At 32.4% G+C, this 17,507-nt stretch overlaps 1 protein-coding gene across 9 annotated transcripts in view; it reads right to left on the reverse strand.

Annotated features, from left to right (window-relative positions):
- Nucleotides 1-432: 432 nt before the first annotated feature.
- The window catches only part of LOC106619944 (capon-like protein), a 260,136-nt gene continuing 243,061 nt past the window's right edge, over nucleotides 433-17,507 (reverse strand). For 7 of the 9 annotated variants that reach the window (XM_070110857.1, XM_070110856.1, XM_070110855.1 and 4 more), the window contains 3 exons: nucleotides 12,103-12,273; nucleotides 10,465-10,587; nucleotides 7,476-9,850 (listed from right to left, as the gene is read on the reverse strand). In XM_070110857.1, coding sequence (XP_069966958.1) covers nucleotides 8,639-9,850; nucleotides 10,465-10,587; nucleotides 12,103-12,273 — 1,506 coding nt within the window. In that variant the 3' untranslated portion in view covers nucleotides 7,476-8,638. Of the gene's footprint in view, nucleotides 1,810-7,475; nucleotides 9,851-10,464; nucleotides 10,588-12,102; nucleotides 12,274-17,507 lie in introns of those variants that run through there. The other 2 variants (XM_070110854.1, XM_070110859.1) reach the window with 2 other exon arrangements.

The following is a 17,507-nucleotide window of genomic DNA, read 5'->3' on the forward strand; positions in this document are numbered from 1 at the left end:
TATAAAATATTTACGATATCATGTCCACGGGAAATCTAGAAACTCTCATGTTTCAAATGGGGTATATATATAGATGCATACCCGAAAGTATGGAATTATATACCATCAACCACTTTCTTCAATTTTTTGAAGCGAGTTCATGCAAATCGATAAATTTTATTGTTATGTTGTATATATCTGTTTAAAGTTTCCGAAATCGAATGACTTTGTGTTTGGAATTTTTTTGGAAATAACTTCACTAGGAGGGCATCAAAATAAATTTATGGTCTAAATTTGGATGATAAATCAATTTAGCATGTTTTCAATTTCAACTGCAAGTCGTCAAGGTCACGCCTATTGACCAATTTGTGTATTTATTCATATGGAAGATGAATGCATTATCATAATTTTTATATGTTGCGACCTTTTTATCAAAAAGTTTTCGTACAATAGTTTTTGTAATTTTTAAAAATACCGTTATATAGAAGGAAGGCGGTCTAAACCCGATATTATTCAGTAATTGGTAAAAAAGAATGCTCTTTTGAGGTGTTAACAAAGATCCAACAGTTTATGCGGTGTTTAGGCTGAAAGTTATTAAAAAGTGGATCGATGTCTATTTTTTTCCAGAATATATTAAAACATATATAGGTAAAGCTTATGTATTTTCGAAAAATAACATTTGGCAGGCGCGACAATAACGAAATTCGGTACAATTGGCTGTGTTCAAAGTGTCATGCAGGTTGTGTTTCGAGCTTCCTTAAGATTTATATTTGCTTGCACAGCTGGAAAAATGCACTGACGGACGAGCATCAAAAACCATTAATCTTCACTTTCCGATATATACCATATCTATATATATATTATTGTATATTATAACATATACTCGTATAAATAATTTATTCCGTTTACTTGAAGGCATTTTAAACCACGTTAGGCGCACAGAGCTATAATAGCATGTCAAAAAGATTGGGAGTGTGTAGAAGTAAAACTGGAATTAATAGGATTTTAGTTTTTAAAATTGCCACCTACAACTTTTCGGTTTTAACTCAAGCACGCTGGTTTAAGTTTAATAAATTTCGCAATATTGCAATATATTTTGTATGAAGTATTGTTGGATTAGCTCATATATATTATTTTGTAGCTTAAATTATTGTTTAAATATTAAAGTAATACTCACCAACCGAAAATGCTCGAAAGTAAAAATTATGCACTGACATTAATTTCTAAAGATAGCGTATGGCATGCCATTAAATTGCATGACACACCAACAAATAAATTTTGCAAGCGCTAACTTCGTATGCTTAAAATTAATTTTCGTGTAAAAAATTATAAAAACCTATAACGAACTTAACTAAGCTTGCGCAGCTGCTTAACTGCCGTTATTCTAAATATAATATATTGACTTCATTATCAGCATGCATGCCAGCGTTGCCAACGCACATACTTCATTTTCTTTTGTTGTTTAAAATTTAAGTCTGCTTTCTTATAAACTAACTGCCGTTATGCTGCGCCTAATGCCCTGACTTAGCACATTAATTTTTCTTGTAATTTCATCAAATATTCTCAAAATGTCGTCACTTTGCCCAGCCGCATGCCGAGCAATTTACGCTGCTTCTTTGCACTCAATTTCGTCCAAATGGTGCTGCTTCCCTCGACCAGCAGAAATTCATCGCATAAATCATCAGGCTCCTTGGTGTAGTGGAACTCCTCGCAATGGAATTTCTCCGAACGTGAATCGCCCGAAACGAAGCCGCTTTCAGGACGTGACAGTGAGGCTGTATGCCAGGGTAGCTGCTGGAACCAGCGTGCCACTTTCGCTGTCGATGAAAGCTATAAACAGGAGTAAGAAAAAGAGTGAGTGTTTGTGAGAGCGAGAATAAAAAATTAATAGAAAATATTAAAATACAACACAAATTTTATATGAGAAACGTGAGGTGAGTACCGATAAGCTGCGAAGAATATAAAATATTACAACAAAAATACAGAGATAAAGCAATATCGAGCCTTTCGGCAAAGCGTTGCCACGGCGCTGTTATTTATGAAATATTTGCCGAAAATTAAACGCGGATTTATGCAGTGCGTATGCGTCACGACCACTTAAGCCAAGCGTCTTATATTTTTGGTTTTTGTTTTTGCTTAGGTTTACACAAGCTCCAACTCTTCTCCTGGCTGTTAATCTTCTGCTCATTTGTTTGCCGTTCTTTGCTTGTCTGCCGCTTTTTACCGCTACTTATTACTTCGTCGCTTTGCTTCCGCGGTATTCATCGCTGCTCTACCTATGACGCCCGCATGCCTTGTGGTTCCTACCGCCGCGTCGAAATTCGGAAGCCAGGCAAGTGATAAATTGCGCCATTACGGGCTGAAAGCCAAAAAAAGCGCAAGTACGGTAATTGAATACCGAAACGGCAAACGTGTTTGCCGGGAACGCTCACGCACCCAAGCAAACACACAAATACACACACGCATATTTACTAAAGCACACATATAAATACACTAAAGCTCATATGCAAGCGCGTGTGTGGTTTAGTAAGAGATCTCCCTTAATTAAACGACTTTTATATGCTTTCATAAAATATTGCGCATCCATATAAACATAAATATTGCACAATAAAAGAGCATTAACGATTTAAATTTAATTTTGGGTTGCCGCCATTAAGCAATTTGTCCCTAATTGTGTGGTAATTTATAAGAGAGGACATATATTGGTCTATATACTTGTACATATATATATTCATACGTGTGTAAGATTATGTGAAGAAGTATTAGGAGGTTGTTTCTTGTTAACAAGCGATATGATCTACCAAGAATAATGACTTTTCCTTTAACAAACTTTGATTTAGTACAAAAATTTTATGTCTTCCGGCTTTTTCACAGCCAATCTTTTTATGCTCAATTTATTGTTTTTATAATGTTTCTCACTAAACGCACAAGAATATTCTTGTAGTGAGGCTTGTTTAAACGCTGTACTAAAATCAAGCGACTGCAACGAAATTGTGTTGCGCAACGAAATCCCGTCACACTCGTAGTATACAGCACACTACCATGATTAAAGCTGTGTACCCATTTGATATATTAGATTATTTGCTGTAAAAATTTCAAATAAGCAGATACAAGGTTGCCACCTGCTCAAAAGTTTGAAATAAAAACAATTAATTAAAAGGTAAAAAACACAAAACCATGAAAATGTTTAATAAAGCTGTCATTTGAAAAGTTTAGGAAAGGTGGTTGCCACCTATTCAACATTTTAGTACAAAAATTTAAAAAGATAACAGAAATATTTTAAAATGAATATAACGCTGTAAAGATTGCATATATAAAAAAAATAACTCATAAATTTTAAGATATTTTCAATAGAGTTGCCACCTTGTTAATAATTTTATGCAAAAATATAAAAATTTAATAGTAAGTAAGCACTAAAATCTATGCATTTTCAATAAAGCTAATATTTGAAAATAATTTAGAAGAACTGCTTTCCACCTGTCAAATTTTCGTCCAAAAAAATTTAGTAAGATTACTGAATTATTTTCATTGGTTATTACACTAAAAAGGTTATAAAACTCATACAGTTGTATATATAGTTCTCAAGGGGGTTGTCACATGATTAAGAAATTTTATCTACTGCAAAGAAAAAAAAATATTTCAGAGGAGTTGCCACTTGCTTCACACATTGTATGCAATGCAAAAAAAGTAAAGATTGCAGTTATTTTGAATTTTCAATATAGTCAGCAGTTGGTGTTTCGCACTTCATCACATCATTTTTAGAATATGATAATATAATAAACTCGATTTCAGAGTCTCATGCTTAGGTGCGGAATATCCCTAATAGTTGCTAACTGCTAACATCGCAATGGAAGCAAAAAAAGAGAATGAATATTTAAAAGGCCAAAGCTATCTACATTAAACTTCTTCGAGCTTTAAATTTGTAAATATTTAAAACAAATTCTGGAAGTCATGGCGTTTGATGCATTAAATTTCAATATTATGTAAAAAAAACTTTTGATTGATTGTAATATTTAAGCATAGAAAAACTGGTACGGATTGTTAAGTATTCTGTTGCGTCGATGGTGCGTATACGCAACATGTGCATTTTAATAATTCCGATGTGAATTTTTTTTTAAATACATACATAAATGAGCTTCATAGATTTATGCCACGAAGAGAAGCTTTTTTATTTTTAGTCTAAAATATGCGATTTATATGGGAGTAAAAAATATTTTTATTTTTATTTTTTTTTTTTAATTCGGTTGGAAATGGTACCCAAGTTAGAGAATATATTAGAGTGCACCCAAAAAAAAAAAAATTAATATCGAATTTATAGGTTAAAATAGAACTATAAAGGGAGAAAAAAGTTTCCTTGCAAGTCATGGTATTTAGTTAAATTTTAAAAGTTGTTAGTGAGCATTCAAAGTCTCCCATATAGGTACATAAATAACATGTAAAAAAAAACTGTTTTCATTCAAAATACCATAACTTTTGAACCGCATAGGATAGAATTTTTTACGTTGTGGATCCTTGTGGAACATAAAATTTTCTATTATTATTTCTTATTTCAATACAAAAAAATAAATATTCACTTTACGTCATTGCCAAAAAATATTTTATGTACCTATATTGAACGGATATTTTTTACTAATATAATTAATTAATTTAAAACAAATTTAGTACTAGTATGGTATACCAATGCCAATTGCATAGAGACATAACTATAAATATGCACGGCTATTATTGCAAACTTACTTTATGCTCCATTAAGTAATCTTTGGTTAGGGATTATGTGTGTGTACACAACAACCAAATATCGCCTGCATTTCGGCGCATCAAAAGGCATAAATACAACTTTCGAAGTTCTCTCACTTCATTACAAATCCCACAAACAATATTCAAGACATATTTTTGTGAAAACCTAATACTTTATTATTTTATATGATATAATGTGACAGCATTATTTAAACAACTTACTGATCGTTACAATTCATTAATACTAAGCAAGTGCCGTCGAAACTTCTATGCGTATTCAGATATACTACAAGGAAAATAACAACTTGCTTATGCAATTTCAATAGTAACGAAGGATTATATGTTCTTATATTAAAACTATATTATTATATATATTTCAATGGACTTTTTGTTGATGATATGTAATAGCTTTAGAAGATCATAGATTCAAGTATTTAGAAGCCTCAAAGTATATAAACAGTTACATATTTACCCAAATACTTGTATATTCTAAATACATATTTACGTTTGAAATAATTAAAATAATTGAGCTTTTGTTTATTTTAGATGTAAGGAGCGTATATAATAAAAATTTTCAAGTTTTTTTCAGTTCGTTTTCCGTAATAAGTTTTATATAGCTATATATTATATGTGTGTGTCTAGATATTAAGAATTTTATGCCTTGTGAATTTAACACATGCTAACAATTGCAATAATTACAACAATGTGAATACTTAAACAACTAACTTATGTTGGATAATGCTTTCTTAACAAGTGGGGAGAGTATCATTTGCAATTTACGGAGCAACTTCTGTTTATTCAAATTTGAATAACCACCAAAATGGTTTACATAATATGGACCACAAATTGGTTTAAAATAAAAATAAACTTTATTTTATGCAAATTCGGCATTTAACACTTAAAATGTATTAAGTTTAAAATTAACATACCGAAACATAAATATTTTTTAAATACAATAAAAAAAATTTTCTCATTAAAAAGAATAAACAAAATAGCCAGAATAATGTTATTATAAATACTTGAAAAAAAGCATTTCTACAATTTTTTTTAAAAGGCGACACAAATTCGAAGATTTTATTTTAAATATCATAAGGAACTGATTGTAAAGACCGTTTTAAACTCAGACTTCACACTTGAAGATCTGTAAACTTTTAGAAACCATTACTCTCTAATATAGTGGAAAGCTGTACAGTGAAATTAACTGCAAGATTGGCGGCGTTAAGTGAATTATTCAAAAGAACTTTTGGGCATAGCTCGATAAGCAGGGCGTCGGTGATAAAATAGACCACATATCTGTTTGTGTTCTTTATGTTGAAGATAAGGTTTCAAGTCATATTAAAAGATCGTGGTTGGCGCAGGAGCACGCGACTCACCAGCGGAACTTTTAACATCTACACGGAAGGATCAAGAATTACTGTTGGAAGAATTACTGAAGCTAGATCTCAGACGACATTTCAAGCTGTCGAAATATGACAATATCTTTCAGACAGAAGTCTTTGCGGTAAGGAAAGTTGCTGAGATAGCTAATAACGCAAGAAACGATATAAAGATCATCAATATATACATCAATAGCCAAGCGGCCATCAGTGAATGTACTTAAAAGTAGAGAGGCAGTAGATATAATGGCGGCATATATACTGGGTTTCCGGCCACAAGAACATTCCGGTATACGATAAAGCTGATGAGATTTTTGAAAGTGCCATCTGCTTGACTACCGTGCCAGTACCAGAAATAAGCTATTCGCTAAAAACCATACACAATGAAATTTCCGAAAGGACTGACCGACGGATTAGAGTAAAATGGGGTGCCTTAAAGACATGCAAGGTCACCAAGATCATGTAGAAGGGTACGGAAGAAAAACACGCATGCGTTTTACACACACGATCTCGAAAAGATTGCAGGACGATTGTTGACCTAGTCACAGATCACAACTTACCGGCATCAAATGCCATCCGAATAGGCATTTTCATTCAGAAAATGTAGGGAAGTAGGCATGAGAGAAACACTTGAACAACACCTCTGCTTCTGTCCGGCCTTATCTGGAACTCGGATTAAATATCTAGGCGCTTCGCAGTTCAAGGCACTAGATGAAGTATTAGATATATATATCAAGTCTCAATTAAAGTGCGTTAAAATGAACCTTCATCTGGCATTACAAAGAACTTATATGTCTATGTATGGCGTGACAGCCAGTGGGTATAACCTAACCTAACCTAATCTAGTTGCCAAACTTTGAAACTCAGTCAGTTTTTTTTATAAAATTTATATTAAAAAAAAAAAATTTATAAACATTTATCTAAAAGTTAGGGTAGGTTTAATTACTTTTGAAATGTTGATCGCTGAAAATATATCCAAATGTTGTTGTTCTTTTTAAATCCTCTATGGTTCGAATTAGTGAACGCTAAAAACCTTATAGTAAAGCAACTTTCGAACAATGAACATCGAACTGCAGCTTCTAGCTAAATTCCAGTTAAGTTTATACGAAAGTTTTTTTCTTAGAAGTTTGTCCAATACAGAACTTTATTGATATTATTGAAATAATATACTAGTGATGCTCACCAGTTTTTCGAAGAATATCCCATAGTCAAATAAAATTTGAGTAAATGTAGGCTTTCTCAATTAATAAAGTAAACACAAATGCGAAAAAAAACATGAAAAAACTTTTTCATAATTTTGTATTCGGAAATTGGAAAAAAAAATCAAACCCAAACACGTATTTATAAACGCAACAATATTGATTAATAAAACTCAACCAAAAATGAAACATAACGACTCGATATTTAATTTTATTATCAAAATATTATAACAATTATACATAGTATTTCCGATAAACCATATTCTAACAGCTTGGTTCGATTCAAATACATATTTTAGCCGCCCAACAACTAAAATATTTTTTACAAAGTTCCATATTAATACTGAAATTAAAAACTAAATTGTAAAACAAGCAAAAACTTTGATATATGAAATTGTGACATAGTTTGATGAACAATACAATTTTTTGTAGTTTTACTTTTTTAATTGGACTAAGTCTAGAAGATATGAAATTTCTTTGCGATGAAACAATTTATCGCATTATATATATTATATGGACTTATAATAATACAAAGTAATTTTTATAAACTTTATGCATGTATGCATACTAAATATGTGTTCGGGTGATCCTTATATGTAAACAGAAAAATTGTATATCGAATTTTCGAAAGGTTAAAAGTTGTGTTTCCAATAATATACTCGAAAATATTATATATAAAGTTTAATGACGCTCGAATATACTTAGGGTGCGTCGTTGAGAGTTTCAAATTTGGATTTTTTTCTAATTTGGTGCTTGGTACGAACATTTCTATTTATTATCTTCGACTAAATGTAATAGTTTACTTTTTCAGCACATATTATTCTGAGAAAAATATTTTTTTGAGACAATTTGAAGTTTGTCCTCTGTAGGACACACACTTATAATATTCTCCAAAATCCACTAAAATTTATATGAGATAATTTTTGCTATAGCTGTACAGTTTAAGAGTAAGATCGTAATAAAAATCCCGAATTTTTGTTTTGTTTTTTGAACCACCCTAATATATACACTAAAGTCGTACATCAACGATACATGCGATTTATCGGTAAATAAACTACTTTGAGAGTGTTATTTATAAAAAAAAAAGAAAAATCCCTCATAATTATATATTTTTGGACCACCCTCATTTGTATACTAACGCCTTATATCAACCAATTCTTCCATATATATATATACTATGTTATGAGTTTTATTTCTAAAAACCGTTATTCACTACTGTCGCTGCACAAACCACAACGCTGTGCTACAGCTACCCGCCCAACTTATGCTCAACTAGATTTCTATTAAGACGGCATCCATAACGCTCTCTTCACCACCAACACCACCACTACCACCGGTGGCCGACTGTTATTTGGTGGTGTGACGCGCCCAGGCTGTTCGTTGCACTTGACTCATAATTTGACTGCGATTCGGCACTTTTTCACTCGTACTGCGCTGTATGAAGCTCGGTGTGGCCGAGAGCTTGCGCTGATTCGTCACATTACCCGCTTCGTCGGTCACTTTCAGCATAACGGTATTGAAGCGTGGCTCATTGTTGTTGTTTGTGGCGCCGCCGGTACGTACGCGCGGCGATGATGGTGACGCCGAGTCCAGTGTCGACGAGGAGCGACTGGATTCGCGTGTACCCGAGGGACTGCCGGCGGCTATATTGCCATTGGAGGACGTCGATATCATCGAACCGCCTAGTGGCTTCATCAATTGTTCATCGATTAAGTTATTCAAGTTCTGATCGATGCTGCTCAGCTGTTGTTGCAATGCGTCCACCTCATGTTGTTGTTGCTGCAGCTGCGGGCTGTGCGCATATGAGTTGCGTGTCAGCGTGCTCATGGGCGATGGCGTCAGCTGGCCCGACAGCGCGCCCGGTGAACTGAGAAAATTGAAATTACCCGCATTGTTGTTGTTGTTTGCTGGACTGCACGACATCGGATTGACGAAGAAGAAGGAGTTGCGCGGCGACGGCGTCTGCTGGGCGCTGGCCATGGGCGCGCCGGTGTTCAACGTCAAGGCGTTCGCATTGCTAGCGCCCAAATTCAGCGCTTGCAGACGATTCAACAGCTCCTGATTGACCTGGAAGAGGTCCTTCGATAGCGCATCTTGTTGCGACTGCGTCGCTTGCGCATTGAGTTGTTGTAGCTGATTGCTTATGCTATGCAATTGATTCATGGTAGGGAATGGACTGCTGCCGCCACCGCAGGCGTTACCGTTATTTATGCTGTTGTTGTTGGTGTTGTTGCCATTGTTGGCGTTCGCCGTTGTGGCGATATTCAAATGCAGCTGCGACTGTTGTAACGAGGCAGCCGAACAGGGTGGTGTCAGCTGCTGCTGTTGGCTAACGGGCGGTGGTGAGGGTTGCTGATGTTGTTGTTGTTGTTGCGCAGCAGCCGCTGCCGCAGCGTTGATATTCTGGAAGTTTTGTATATTCTGACTTTGCTGATTCAAACCACTCAACTGATGACTGAGCGACGTCAGCTGTTGGTTGATGGAGCCAAGGCTGTTGATTTGTTGATTGATGGTGGCCAAGTTGTTGTTGTTGCCGGTAGCTTGCAATAACATTTGCAGCTGTGACGCGCAGCGTGGTTGGGGGGAGAAGGTAGTGTAAATATTATTTTGAGTTTTTTTTTCCAATTTTAGAAACTTTTTCACGAACACAACAACAACAAAAACACTTAGAAATCAAACGAAAAAAAGTCGGCAATGCAAAACGAAGCGGCGCAAGAAACGAAGTGACGAAAACGAGCAAACGAAAAGAGGCAGGTGAGTCAAAAAACGCGCACATGGTTATTTTCATTAAAAAAATTATAATAATAACAAAAAGCTCTGCAGCACAACGTGAAAAATGCAAAAATGCAAAAATAAAAAAATATTAAGAAAAAATTAAAAATATGCACAAAATTATTTTAAAAAAATTTAAAAAAAAAATTTCAAATATTATCTGTAAAAAATATATAAATTTAGGAAGAAACAAATTTTAAATATATAAAAAAAAAATTTATAAAAAAACTTAACAAAATAGTTTCCAAATCATGCCGCATGCAAATACATAAATTGACGTCATTTGTTAAGTGAAGGCGTTAGGGCTTCACCCCATGCAGTACTTAATATTGCAAAAAAATTGCAAAATATTATAAAAAAAAAAAACAACAACAGTTATAAATGTTTTGATATGTAAATACCTGCGGTGCCATGCCGATATTGGCCGAAGTCAGTCCGGCGCCCTGTTGTTCGTTGTAGGCGCCCAGCGATGCCAGATGCTCGAGCAGCTCGCGATTCTGCTGCAACAGTTGCTGTGTGCGTGCCTAAAATCGGCCGGAAAATTATTATTAATAACATTCAAAACTCGCATATTCTGCTAATGCTATCTTTAATATCATACTTAAGTAGTTAATAAACAAGTTTATTACAAAATCGATTCGATTCAAAACTAAGTGTTCATTAGGCAAATTTAATCGTACAAAAGTATTTTTAAAATACTTGAAAATTTTTGATGACTATTTGTAAAAATTTTAATTTGAGAAATTTTCAATTTAATTTTTTAAATAAAGAAATGCGAAAAATTTAGAAATAGAACGTTTAAATGGTACTGAAACGTGAAGATTTTGTTTCAGTTATTACACATATTTGCAAAATGAGGTCAAAATATCTATAAAATTGATTTCTTGTAATTTTTTTTTAAATTATTTATTGCAATTTTAATTACAATAAATAAAATATTTTTAATTTTAATTTTTCTAGTTTATATAGGTTTTTTTTTATTTTTTAACAAAATTTATTATTGCCAAACATGTTTCAAAATCAATTTTTCTATTTCAAATTTTTTTCTACGGTTTTTATTCTAACACTATTTAAACGAAAAATAACATACCCATCTTTTTATGGATAATACTAGTTGAAGATTTGAGGTATATGATCGTATATGTACTTCTTCTATTACAATTAAATATTTTCATTAAACTATAAAATTTTAATAGTAATTGCAGATTTAGTTGTGTTTCATTTTATATTCTAAATTTTTAAACAAACATAAAAATCAATATTTGTTAAGAATTTTTTACTTTAGAAAAAATAAATTTTATTTAATTTTTTTAGAAATTTTTTTTAGAATTTTTTGTTTTAAATTTCCGTTTTAGAAAAATTTGCCTATAAATAAGATTTAAAAATAATTCGAAAAAGAAAAATTATTTTTTGGGTAATTTAGTTTCGCAATTTAAATTTTGAGCTCTCATGAATGAATTCTGAAAAATGATGAATTCTGAAAAAAGATTTTAATTGACGTAGCATTTAAAAAATAAATATTCATACATTTCGAAAATAATATATAAATTTTGCAAATTTAATTTGTTTACTATTAATGTGTTTGTAAAAGGAAATTATAATTTGAACAAATTGTATAAATTAATGAAAATATTGTTAGGCTACCTTATTTTTAATTTTTTTTTTTGAAAAAATTAAATTATATGATTGGTGGATTTATTAAAATGCGAGAAATAAAAACATAATTTGATATTTTGATTTTGTGAAAATGAATTTCCAAACCTTAAATTTTTTTTGCAATTCTAAACAATATTATTTTAAAAACTAAAAAGAAAAACTATTTTTATCTGAACAAGATTTGATAACAATATTGTTTACTAACTATAAAGTTTTTAATGTTGGTACAAATTTTAAACTAACTTTAATTCACGGCTAAAATAAACTATTTTATTTTCTCATAAATAGTAATATTTAATGAAAAACATAAGAATATTCAGTTGAGCTATTTATATGACCACCACTGTATTTGTTTAGTATTATTAATGAAATTTAACACTCACCTGAGCCTCGATGCGCGCATTCGTTTCCGATATAAGCTGCTCGCGTACCAACATCAGCTGTGCCAATGCCTGGCGCGTTTGTATGGCCTGCTGCTCCAATTGATCCTTTAGTTTGTTGATCTCATGACTGGGCGACGACGGTGTAGTGGGGGATTTGTCTTCGTCAGCGGTCTAAAAAGAAGCATATAAGATTGATATACTTTCATTGATGAGGAGGATATAGAGGTGGAGGATATACGTGAATTAAATGAAAGGACTTAGAAAAAAAAGTTACAATAAAGCAAAAAGAGTTGAGTGTTTGTTATTCGTAGTTGTATCCTGTTGTACATCACTAAATATTGTATATAATATAAAACTATCAAACAAAAATTTAATATTAGGGTAGGAAAAAGGTGCATGATTTTGCATGAATACCTCTCATTCCGCAGAATATTATATATAATATTTAATACGGTTGAAAGTTCTTCAAATTTTTCATTCACAGGACTTTTCATTTTCTCAAAACCTTACATAGAGAGGTCTGAACACAACTTCTTGTCCCTAAATATTTTTTAACCTCCGTGATATAACTACTATAAACCATGTGTTTAGGTTAATTATTCAGCTAGCCGAGTCTATTGTGAAACCAAGTTTAATTGCAGACCGATTTTAAAAGATTATTTTCTCTATTAGTTAATTATTTTTTCCTTCGCCTTTTCATTTTCTGTCTAAGTATCTTACATAAAGCCAATCTAGTTGATTTATGTTAGTGTTTATTCGATTCGCCACCGTTCAATTTTTGGCGGTTCGGAAGCAACCGTAAACTGTGGCTATAATGGATTTCCTCTCTGTTAAGTTTTTTTTGTGAGAGTAATTACTGAGCTCAAGTTTTTAATACTTGATATCAAAACTAATAACACTGCAAAAAAGTTTAATATTGTAGATACAAATATAGCTTAAGATCTTGCAACTTCTACGCACTTAAGGTTTAGCTACTTTAACGTTATACCGGCTTTAGTAGGTTGAAGTTGAGCTTTCTAATCAATTTTACTTCTGAAGACTTCAGATAACTATTTTTAGCCAACTTTCTCTTAGTTTAGTAAAATTCCCTTGATTATTGAATCTTCCAAGTTCTATGCACTTTCATCATAACTGAATTTGGTTATATTTACAGTTAGTATACTACTATATTCAATTTTTTAAAGGAAGTGAAGTATTTCCTAAACTTTCTGTACAGGTAAACGTTGCGGGTTTGTTCTTGACTCGAACCGAATCGATAAAGTTTTTATTCCTTGATTGGTGTAAACTTTTTTATTTCCGTTAATTAGTGGTTGTTTGGCATTTATCTATTTAAAACGCAAACAGTTTAACTTGCAAGTTTTACCATGAACAAAAATTGAACAACGAGTTTGCTTGAAAATTTTTGCTTTCAATGGAATCACAGTTACGAAATCGTTTAAAATGTTGCAGAAGTGTTTTGTGAAGTCTACTTTATTACAAGCACAAGTATTTGAGTGGCACAAAGCATTCAGTTAAGGTCGTGAAGTCATCCAAAACTTGTTAATGCGAGTCGCCCTTACACCACTGTTTATACCGATAAGTGAAAGAAACAGTACTTCAAAATCGACGTGTTGGCAACAGAGAGATAGCAGAGGATCTTAACATCTCTTATAAATTGATTCAAGACATTTTGGTTAATATTTTGGGTATAAGGTATGTCAATGCTAGACTCGTACCAAAAAACCTGAATCCTTTGCAAAAGCGACGCCGAGTTGAAGTGGCAAAAGTGATGCTTGATAATGTAGCTGAAGACCCTACATTTATGAAATGCATTACTATTAGTGCCAAGTCGTGGGTTTAAACTGAAACTATCGGAACTGTCCAACAGTCTAGTGAACGATGATCCAACAAGAAGCCGCAACCGAAAAACCAAAATACGCTGAAGGCATTGAAGACCATCCCAGCCGAGGCTTATAACAAATTTTTGGAAAATTGGATTAAGCGTTGGCATGCTTGAATTGGCATAGAACCACATTTGAAGGCGATAATAAGGATTTGTAATAAACTACAAACACATAAACTTAATTACAAATAAGCTATAAACACGACTTTCACATATATTAAAATAAACATATTCTCCAAAGAGTGTGTTATGCGCTAATTATTTTTAATGTGCGCACACGAATATCATAGTGTGGTTACGCCCACCATAATTACGGGAGTAAATCAGAATCAAACGAGCATTTTGCTTCTGTTGTAGCTTTAACTTGAGTATTTCTCGCATGTGTTTAATGGATGATTTATCTATTACCGTTTTGGCTATTTGAAAGCACACATCTAAATTAATAGTCAAAATCGATTTCAATGCGAGTAAACAAATGAGTAATAAAGAAAAATAACAACAACAAAATATACAAGCAGTTAAAGATTAGCGCAACAAAATTTGATGGCCCGAAAGGTAAATTTTTGACGAATAATTTATCGCTGGCGAATTGCAACGAATTAACCGCCCCTGGGTCCTGCGAAAAACCCCTCCAGCATTTAGGAATTTATTATAAATGCGTCGTTAGACTATATCTACATATAATGTTTCCCGATTTCCACTTAGTTATGGAGGATATAAAAATCGCGTCGGCATTTCGGCCAAGCGGCGTTGAAATAAAAATTCCACACCAAATGGCGGCGGCGGCGGCCACGTCGTTTGCGGCTGAATTCATCATAAAAATTTTAGCGTTTGCATTTGTTTGCCGGTTTGCGAATCCATCATGTTGCTGGACCAAAATACATATATGTGTGTGTATGTATGTGTGCATATACTTTTAATTGCACTATGCATGAGTAGGTTAGCCGGTCGGCGTTGTGGCACTTTGTATCGTTGATTTTAAAATTTCGTGCTAATTTTGGCGCCGTCTGGTTGCACGTTGAGTCGAAAACAAAAAAAAACCAAAATTTTGAATTCAAACTAAAAATAAAACATTTGTATGGTAAATACTTTGTGGCTTAAATGAAATGAAACAGACTTTTTTTAGTATTGTGATAATTGAAGCATTGTATGTTTACCTATATGGAGATATTAGGGTGGTCCAGTAAAGTGGGTAGTAAAGTATAAGGTTTGGCTCTGATGGAGTTAGTAGTTCAGTTACTATACACAATAATGTGCTGCACTAGAGTTGATTTTGAAACTCACACCACTCCATATTTTATTTGATGACATCGGAAGAGTTTGGAGAAGTAACATATGCCCCAGAAAAACCCTTGGTGAAAATATACCGCTGATAGTATTTTATAGTATGTTGACCACAACTAAGTATTACATCCCGAAAGTTGCGGAAGTAATTACTAGTGATAATAAGAATACTAAGTATCAGACCCTCAGTGTTCACGGTAAAGTAAATGGCTAGAAAAGTGACTAAGAAGACCTTTGCTAGTTTTGTAGTAGGTTCACACACCATTAAAAAAGAAGGCTAGAAAATATAAATAATGAAAAGGCAGCGGTAATGGCTTCGGATATTCGCTAAATCAAAATATTTGTTCGAAAATACGTTCTGAATTGGTTCAATCAGGCTGAAGGCTACCACTGCGGCTAGGGTTATAATCAGATTGTTAATAATAGTTTAAAGTTATAATGCCAAACTGTATTTTTCGTCAAAAAAAAAACCGTATATTTTTACCCCGAGTCCGTTTAATAACTCCCAAACATGTTTTAGTTGGAAAAGTGTGTGAGTAGAGGGAAGGGTGAACCATATACTCGTATCTATCCTATCAATAGCAAAAGTACTAAGGCCTCTCGTACAGGAGTCAAGTCAAAAAATCAAATAATTTAATTATCTCCTTAGCCTAGCACCGATAGTCACAGTCATCACCTATAAATTTGGATGATTAATTGTAAATTAATTCATTCTTTTGAATTTCCAAATGACCCCCCTAACGCAAATACGATGAGTAGTATATTGCATATGAGGTGAAAATATCACCTAACATAAACACAAACTTATTTACGAGAGTCTGGAATTATTTGTGTATATCTATGTCTAACCAAACAAAACGTATTTAAAAATTTTATCACGAAAAAACAAATAATTATTAAATTTTCGCAACTTTTATTTTTGTGGATTTAGTAAGACATTAATACTCTGAATCAGTAAATGTGTGAGAAAATTTTATTACATTGTTATGGTTTGGTTGTAACTAATTTAATATGAAAGACTAAAAATAAGAAAAAGCGGTTGCATCGAAACAATAATACCCTTCACAAATACAAGAACTTGATTCAGATCGTCCAGTTTGTATGGCAGCTATATGCTATAGTAAGCCGATATAGATTGTGCTGACAAATGAGCAGCTACTTGATGAGGAAAGGACAGGTGCAAGTTTTTAGATCGATATCTCAAAAACTGAGGGACAAGTTCAGGGTTCAGTTCATATATATATTTTGTAAATAAATATTCATCCTATAAAGGTAATTTTTAAAGTAGTTCTCATAAGTTTTCAATTCCAAAAAATAATTTAATTTTGTATAATTTCCTAATATTTACAAGTTTCGAACAGTTCTTAATTCTACCGCCTATCTTAAGCTATTGTGCATGAAATGTGCAGAGCTAGGAAAATGAAATAATTAAACTCGAAGAGATGTGGAAAATGGCATAAATTATAACATATTGAATTCTTCAATGGCACAGCAGTTTTAAATTGGGACAGGGTCATTACAAATATCGTTTTAAACGAGGTTTGACAAAATATCAGTATATGTATAAACAAGTAGTTCTAACAGTATATATGTATAAGAAATATATTTCAGAATTTTAATATATATTTTAGTGTCACCAGTCAGCTGGTGTCTAAAAAGTATATCAATTATTAAAAAAGAAAATATTTTTAAATTATTTTGAAATCTTAAACTTAAAATCTATATTGATTTTTCCGAAAAAAAACTTTCTTTTGATTTTCGATTTATCGACAAAATAAGACTATAAAGTATAAAATATGGGTAAAAGTATAATAGCATAAGTTTTCAGACCAAGTAGAAACAGCCAGCCTTAAGTTTCCAAAAAATTTTAGAATTTTTAATTTAAGATATTAAGTGAAAAAATATCGATTTTTTTAAACTCAGGGTTCAAATTATTGCGAATAAAACTAATTTACATACGAGTATATCTCAGAAATTTAAAATATGTTTTATTGGTGCCAGTCAGATAGTTTATGGAAAAATATATCGATTCTTATTAAAAAGAAAAAATTATATCTTATATAATATTATAATCCTAAAATCAAAATTATGTTGATTTTTCTAAAATATAAAAAAAACACATATTTGACTGAAAAGTGTCGGATTCGTCAAAAAATGTAACGACAATATAAGACTATAAGTGATCATCAAATATGAGCGAAAATATAATGGTATAAGTTTTCAGACCAAGTAGAAAAAG

The sequence above is a fragment of the Bactrocera oleae genome, chromosome 6 (assembly GCF_042242935.1).
Source record: "Bactrocera oleae isolate idBacOlea1 chromosome 6, idBacOlea1, whole genome shotgun sequence".
NCBI lineage: Eukaryota > Metazoa > Arthropoda > Insecta > Diptera > Tephritidae > Bactrocera > Bactrocera oleae.